General features: G+C 44.2%; 1 protein-coding gene across 2 annotated transcripts in view; it reads right to left on the bottom strand.

Moving 5' to 3' along the window:
- Window positions 1–1,812: 1,812 nt before the first annotated feature.
- Window positions 1,813–8,274, bottom strand: part of TSPAN5 (tetraspanin 5) — a 169,849-nt gene continuing 163,387 nt past the window's right edge. For both annotated transcript variants that reach the window (XM_054591705.1, XM_054591706.1), the window contains 4 exons: window positions 6,705–6,830; window positions 4,787–4,834; window positions 4,574–4,690; window positions 1,813–2,084 (listed from right to left, as the gene is read on the bottom strand). In XM_054591705.1, coding sequence (XP_054447680.1) covers window positions 2,019–2,084; window positions 4,574–4,690; window positions 4,787–4,834; window positions 6,705–6,830 — 357 coding nt within the window. In that variant the 3' untranslated portion in view covers window positions 1,813–2,018. The remainder of the gene's footprint in view (window positions 2,085–4,573; window positions 4,691–4,786; window positions 4,835–6,704; window positions 6,831–8,274) is intronic.

The following is an 8,274-nucleotide window of genomic DNA, read 5'->3' as shown; positions in this document are numbered from 1 at the left end:
GGACTTCCATTTGGCCTTGCACTGGATGTGCCAAAGGGTGGGACTCTTGCCTGGTTTTGAATCAACTGGTCAGGTGGCGTTCACTAGAGAATGAGGTAATAAACATAAAAGACAAGACGGGGACAAGAGTGCCCACCGGAGGGCTCAGGTCTTCTCCGTGCCGGCACGATACGGCAGAAGGACAACTGCGGTGGGGCAGAGATGAAACAGAACAATCTCGCAGGGGAAGTATGGAATGAACATCTCTATACAGAGACGCAAAAACACACACATGCAGAGTCATACACACCCAAACTCTGGAGACGAGATTTTCAAAGAATTTTGTCCTTTCTCTGAGCAGATTGGCACATTCACCACCCACAGGGATGCAACATGGGGCCAAGATGGAAAGCCTTGGTAAATTTCCACCAAGTATGCTCGCTGGCTGCCCAGTGATGTGTTGGCAAGTGTGTCATCACCATGAAATATGCCTGTGGTTTTCCCAGCGTCCCACAGACTAGTATCTGCTGCCCTAGGAGAATGACATCCTGGTAGGCAACGGCTGGATTTAAATCTGGGTGCAGCACTCACCCCTCCCACCGGGGCGGGGGTGGGTGGCAGCGCCTGGAGGGGTTTTCCACCTATGGCACAGAGCAGCTGCCCCATCGATGCTCTCCCCTCCAAAGCACTTGTGCTTTGTCGCCATCCTGATGGTTAGTCTGCACTAAGAGAACAGAAGGAGCTCTGCCTGCGCACTCTTTCCTTTTTTTTAATAAAAGAAAATTAAAACCAGAAGAAAAAAAAAACCCATTTAGAAACTTTCTGATTGTGTTGACATTGCTTTGGAATGGGGTTTAATTCCATTCAAAGAGAAGGACGGCAGGACGCAGAAGAGGCCACGATGCCCAATACGGTTAAGGGACAGTTGAGTCCACAGACGCATCTGTGACGGCCCAGCTGGTCCCTTCCCAGCCAGGACGGACCTGCCACGCCTCTCAAGGCCATGAACCAGTCAAATAAATGCTGACCAAATCCCATCTATAAATGGTGTAGGGAAGATGGCAGAAAGAGTAGGTGGTGGATTCAGACTCACAGGTCATGCAGGAAGATTACACACAAAAAATTAATATTCGAGCTTGTAAGAAAACACTTCAAAATTTAAGAGAAACCATAGCTTTCACTTTTGGGAGACCAAAGGGGGAGCCAAAACCCCACAGTATTCCAGAGTTTCCAAAGAATCCAACACCTAATTTGGCGGGCTGGGGTGAGGGAGTATTTAACTAATACCTCATCATTAACTTCATTTTCTTCTTGGATTTCATTGATAAATAAAGCACAGGCCTACTTAGAAAAAACAGCTGTCCTGCCAACATTCAGCATCATGAAGTGTTCCCACGTCCTTGCTCAGTGCACATGAAACAACAACTTCTCTTAGGAGGCCAAGTGTGCCCACCCAAGTTACTTCTTAATGCGATCACACAATCTGACCCCAAAGACAAGCTGCTTTCTTCTTGGGATGAGACTTGTCACAGTTCCTTGAAAGGTACAGGGAGGGGAGGCCAATCCCCCACCCTCACAGGTAAGGGGCTTAGTTTTAGAAAAGATGCACTTCTTTAGGCCATGGAGCAGAACACGGTCCCTTCAAGGTGTGAGGAAGAATGACGCTGCCCCCCGGCCCTCCAATTACTAAAGTGCAGAACTGGACTGTTCTCCACACATTCAAGTACATCTGTGTTCCTCACCTTCCCTTTTTTCTCTTTTTTTGGTAAGTATCCAACCATCCATAAACTCATGGCTACAGTAGAGATTCATGGCGCTATGACTTTCATACGGTTTTGTTTTGTTTTGTTTAATTCTGTCAGTGAGCAGCATTTCCCAGTTTTACCCCCCAAAACAAGTTCTTGGCAGCTCCATCAGGTGGGATGGCAGGATGCCTCTGTGACAGGGGTCCATGCAGCGTGGATTCGGCTGGGCACGCTGGAGGGTCAGGAAGGCTGGGGCGTCCAGTGTCTGACAGCAGCTGTTGCAGGGCCTCCGCTCTACCAGCTGGCCCTGACCGCTTCAATGTCGCTCACCAAATTCTGGGCCAGGCATATCCCGAAAATCTGCGAAAAGAAGAAAGAGAATCAAACAGCGAAACTTGAACTTCATTAGGTTTTTCCTTAGCCAATGAATCCCATGTTTCTCATCTCTGATTTTTTTAAATTGACATATAATTCATATACTGTAAAACCTAACCTCTTAAAGGGCTTTATTCAGTAGTTTTTAGTCTATACACAGGGATGTGCAACTACAACCACTATCTGATTCCAAAACATTTTATTACCCCAAAAGAAACTGTACCCATTAACAGTTCTTCCCATCCCCCCCCAATCTCCACAGCCTTGGCAGCCACTAATCTACTTTCTATCTCTGTGGATTTGCCCATTCTGGACATTTCATAGAAATGGAATCATATCATACCTGGCCTTTTGTGTCAGTCTGTTCTCATATAGCAAAGTGTTTTCAAGGTTATCAATGTTGTAGCATGAACCAGTAGTTCAATCCTTTTGAAGGTTTGAATAAAATTCCATTATGTGGATAAACCACATTTTGTTCATCCATTCATTCATTGGGTGATGAACATTTGCAGTGTTTCCACTTTTGGGCTATTGTGAATAGTGCTACTAAGAACATCTGTGCACAAGTTTTTAGGTGAACATATGTTTTCAATTCTCTTGGGTACATACTCGAGAATAGAATTGCTGGGTCATATGGTAATTATTTAATTTTCTGAGGAATTGCCAAATTGTCCTCCATAGAGGCTGCATCATTTTCATTCTCTTCAGCAATGTGTGAGGATTCGAATTTCTCCACATCCTCGACTACTCTTGTTATTATCTTCCTCTTTAATTACAGTTGACCCTTGAGCAACATGAGGACTAGGGGTGCTGAAATCCCAGTCAAAAATCTGTGTATAATTAGAGTCAGTTCTCCACATACTCAGATTCCCAACCATGGAGCTGAACCTTGAACAAATCAAGTCAGTTGACCTATGTAAGTCAGCTGAATTGTGGTCAATTGAAAAAAATGCACTTATGAGTGGACCCACACAGTTCAATGTTGTTTAAGAATCAACTGTATATCCATCCCGATGTGTGTGATATGGTATGTCATTGTGGTTTTGATTAGAAGTTCCCTAACAACTAATGATGATGAGCATCTTTTCTTGTGCTTATGAGCCTTTGTATCTGCTTTCGAGATGTGTCTGTTCAAATTCGTTGCCAATCTTTAAATGGGGTTTGTCTTTCTAATTATTGAGTTGTTCTTTATATATTATAATAGCTGTTCCTTTTTAGGTATAATAATTTGTAAACATTTTCTCCCATTTTGTGGGTTGTAATTTGATTTTCTTGATAGTAGTTGCATAACAGAAGTTTTTGATTTTGATGAAGTTCAAGTTATCTACTATTTCTTTGGTTGCTTGTGCTTTTGGTGTCATAGATGGGAAACAATGTCTAATCCAGTCACGAAAGTTACACCGATACTTTCTCCTAAGAGTGTTATATAGTTTTAGCTCTTATATTTCGGTCTTCGATCAATTTGAGTTAATTTTTGTATATGGCGTAATGTTAAGAGTTCAAATTCATTCTTTCGTATATAGATATTCAGTTGTTCCAGCACCATTTGCCGAAAAGACTATTCTTTCCCTAATGAACAGTCTTGGTTTGCTTGTCAAAAATCAACTGATCATTGATGCATGGGTTTATTTCTTGACTTTCTATTCTATTTCACTAATTTTTATGTTCAACCTTATGCCTTTATGCACTATCTTGATTACTGTGGCTCTCAAGTAAGTACGGAATTGGAAAGTGTGAATTCTCCAACTTTGCTCTTTTTCAAATTTGTTCTGCTATTCTCAGTCGCTTGCATTTCCATATGAATTTTAAGATCAACTTGTCCATTTTTGGAGGAAAGAAAAAGGGCAGTTGGAATTCCGATAGAGATTGCACTGACTCTGCAGATCAATTTGAGGAGTACTGCTACTACCTTAACAATATCAAGCCTTTCAATCTGTGAATATGGAATAGCTTTCCATTTGTTTAGGTCTTCTTTAATTTCTTTCAATCACTGTACTCTATTTGTGCTCAAAGAAAAGTAGTGCATCTCCACATGATGAAAAAGCCTAGCTCTGAGGCTGCCCAGGAGGAAAAGTGGGCAATCCTTTGCCTCACTAGCACTTGCGAAGGTGCTGCAGAGACAGGAAGGGGCACAGCATGTCTGTGAAAATCCAAAACAATCCTCTCTGCTCGGATCTCCTTTTGTCTACTCCTGTGTGCCCAGCTGTCAGGTGCAGCATTATTGAGCCCAGGGAAATGCTGACATGTCAGCAGGCAGCTACTGACCCAATCAATTTCTCGGTCTTTAAAAGGAACAAAGGTTAAATCAGAGCTTTAATAAAATACAAACCAAATAATTTTGGTCTGCTTCCCAGCCCCTCCAATTGTGTCTTAAAAACTGTGGCATTAAGGTGATTAAGCAAAGCTCCTGTCCTGGTGAGGGTCCTTCCAGGGCATCATTTCCCTGTGGCCTCCAGGAAGGAGCCCTGTCTTACCTGTAGCAATGCAATGCCTATGAATATCCCAGCCACGATGGTTAAATTGTCCTGCAACCACTTCTCAAACTGGGGCACGCAGCCCTTCGTGTAGATTACAATCTGCTGATCGACTTCCTTCACAAGGGAAGAGGAAAGCACAGCATCACCATGCAAGTTCAAAAGATCCTCCAACACCCTCTGTGCCAACAGACAAGGTGATATTCCACTTACTGGTTTCTGCCTGGCATCATAGCCACACTGAGTGTTGATGACATCTTCCTGGTGGAGAAAGAAAACAGGACAGTGAACTGACGCCTGTTAGAAAGCCCATGGAGGAGTTAGCAGAAGATCCCCATTAAATGTCAGTAATAAACTGCGCATTTGGGCATGCAGATAGACCAGGTGCCTTGTTGAGCACTTCTGTACATTACCCATGTAATTATTCTAACAATCCTCAGAAGTTGGTACTAAAATATGCCCCCTTTTCCAAATGAGGAAAAGTGAGGCTCAGGAAATAGCAGAAAGGAGAGCAAGCCTACTATGTGGGAGGCGCATGATTCAGAGTTGATGCACTTCGGTATGCTTATGGGGTTTAGGGAGCTGGAGAAGTACATAAGCCATGGTCAAAGGGTACAATGACTATCTCCATTTTTGCTTTCTTGGGGGAAACTTTTACTTTTTAATTTATATGTTTCTGTATTACTTAAACGGGTTTCAATGAGAACACATTACTTCATTAAAAATAAAACAATACCCTAATCACATATCACATGGACAGATATTCTGACATCCGACAGGCCTGGTGAGAAATGTGGGTGCCCCTCTTTTAGGTTTATTTTTTCTCCTCTGCAGGGCATGGGTAGAATTTATCAGCTTAGCATTTATGAAATGAGATATCTCTACCCAGAGGATCTGTAGTCAAAAGGGAGGCACAATGCCTTCTAAGAGTCTTCCGAACTCATCTGATGGGATACTAACACAGGCAGGAACTGGAGGCAGAGCACAGTCGGTATCTACCGGCCAGCACGAGGTGGCCGGACTGGGCACGCTGGCTCTGTGCTGGGCCCTCCCGCCTGCTGGTTCTCCTCGAAGGGAAGGGAGAAACACACCAGTGGGGAACATTAGCTGTCCTAGCAAGATGCCAGAGCAGGAAGCACAGCCCTTACTGATTCTCAGTCTCCTTCAGAGTGAGAGGAACAGCCCAGGCTGACCCCGTGCAATGGGTGGCCTGCACGGTGGAACTTCTGCTTTTCCGTCCGAGACCACGGCCTCTTTTAAAGAGTCCCATACTCTCTACCTTACAGGGGAAAATGGCCACTGAACTCATCAGCGCCCACTCAGGTCTGCTTGACGAGGGAAGGGCAGCTCCGAGGGTGAACACCTGGGGACTGACAGGCCAAAGAGAGGCTAAGAAGTCCAGAAGGCACAAGTGCAGGAACAACTCGTATTTGTCATTCTGGCTTTTAACTTATAATAAGAGATTGTAAATCGTTCTATATAGCAGGTCCATAACTGGACCCAAAATAATGCAATCAAGTCCATGGTAAAACACACAGGCAAATAAAACTGCAGTTAATTGTGGTCATTACAACAGACAGTCTGGGCAGCTGTGATCTTCCCACATAGCATTCTGGCCCTAACTTGCCTCAAACTCTTCTATTTCCGCTAGACCTAAGTCAGGAAGAGAAGGCTTACTAACCCCAAACCAATGCAGAGCGCTCTCTCAGGTAAGCCTGTTCTCCTCGTAAAGAAGGAATGACAGGCAGCACAGGCGGGCTGCCTGGGTCTGAAGCTCAGCACCAACACTTGCTAGCAATGCGAGCTTGCGAGAATTTACTTACTCCATGGGCCTCAATCTCACCTAAAAAGGGAAAGTAATGGTGGTGCCTGCCAGCAGGAATGTTCTGAACTTCAGTGAGCCGAGGCACAAAAAGGCTTAGACTAGGAACCAGCACACACTGCTAAATGAATGCCAGTGATTACTACTCCGACGGGGAAGAACTGAGGACTAGAATCCTTGCAGGAGCTACAATTAGGACTAAGTGGGTAAGAAGAAGTTTTAAGAAAAAAAAAAAATCTCTGTGTTCATCCCACACGCTGTCCTGTGTGCTGTGCTGAGCAGGGGAGCAATATGCTGGCGTCCACTTACCGCGGGATCCTTAGTACAGCAGGAGAAGGGCACGCCGCATCGCTCCCGACTTGCATTGGAATCTGTGCAATTGAAGTAAATATTTAGGTTCCAATCATCAGCTCCAAAAGCCCCACAGCACTGCCACTAGAGCAAACAGGAGAGAATTAGAACATCTCAACATGGAGGCCACCAGGCGCCTACACTCACACCCACCCAAACTGCCGCCACCCAGCTCCTGCCAGCTCTAACCTTTTCTTCTGTCTCAGAATTTATTTTTAAACCAAACTGAACCTAAACAGCTCCTGCAATAGCTTGCAAAATAATTAAGGCTGAGGGTTTGTAAGGATGTGTTGGCACGCGACTTAAAAGAGTGATGAGGCCCATGGCGTCAGGTGGGGGAGGGGCGGGGCAGGTGCTGCACAGCAGGGTTCCGCAAGAACAAAATGGGTTTGGTTGGAGCGCATGTAGGAACATTCTCGAAGGAAAAACAAGACACTAAACAGTAGTGTCAGAAGGAGGCAACTGGGGTTGTGGGTGGGACATCTAGAGACTTCCTTTGTTACAATTTTGATCTCTAACACCTCAAAGGTTTTTTTTTTTAAAAAATCCGATCTATTGAGGTACCACTGACGTATATTAAACTGAACATATTTACAGTGTACAATTTTATAATTTTTCACATACGTATACATCGTGAAAACATAACTATAATCAAAATTGCGGACACCCCCAAAAAATCTAACACCCCCAAAGTTTTAGAGGCTTACTTTTCATTATGTATCTGTTAGGACTCTGAATTTGTTTTAGACAAAAGCGTTTATTTACATTTTCAACTTAAAAATGCAACTGTCTCATTAAAATGTAAGAAAACAAGCTGTTAAATTCTATGGGTCTTCAGCAGGGCTATTCAAAGGCCCCTTGTCACCTCTTCCCTGGGCTGGACTGGCTCTACTTCTCCCAGTTAAATAAATATCCAGCCTTGACCATTTTAACATGTTCAGAACCAACAGCTACTTCAAAACATTAAAACTCCATGACAGAAAAAGGAAATTGTATCAAGACAGTATTGTCATATAAAGCAGATGGCATTTCAAGAGAACATGTTTAAGCATGTTCCTCCCCTTCATCTGGTCGTCTGAGGGCTTGGGCTGTGCCTCTCAAGGTTTGTCTGCAAAGCTCCATCAGATCTGTCGTGCAAAGAAGGCAGCCATCATACTTGGCAAGGTGCGAGCCTGCAGCCATTACAACCTAACAAAACAGTGAAGTTTCATCGGCTAAGCAGATGAAACAGGGCTCACTTTCACACCTGAGATACAACTTATTCCAGGGCAGTCCCTGCTGCCACCAAAACAAAACCAACAATTCATGGTGCCTCCTCCAGGGCGAGTGCTGAGGTGTCCCTCTCCTCCCTTTTTCAAAAGGGACCCCAGTTCATTCCGGAAGGCTCATCCCCTGGGCTTCTCTGTGCTCTCCAGTCCTGCCATGTACGTTAATATAATGGACACCACTGTCCAGGTCTGCTCAGCTTATCCCATTTTTCCCTGTACACAAATAAACACCTATCCGTTTGTAGGACAATAACACCTTA

This window comes from Pteronotus mesoamericanus, unplaced genomic scaffold (assembly GCF_021234165.1).
Source record: "Pteronotus mesoamericanus isolate MK-2021 breed Mesoamerican mustached bat unplaced genomic scaffold, CSHL_Meso_final scaffold_232, whole genome shotgun sequence".
NCBI classification, from domain to species: Eukaryota; Metazoa; Chordata; class Mammalia; order Chiroptera; family Mormoopidae; genus Pteronotus; species Pteronotus mesoamericanus.
The sequence above is the reverse complement of the archived record's forward strand: the minus strand, read 5'-3'. Positions and strand labels throughout refer to the sequence as shown.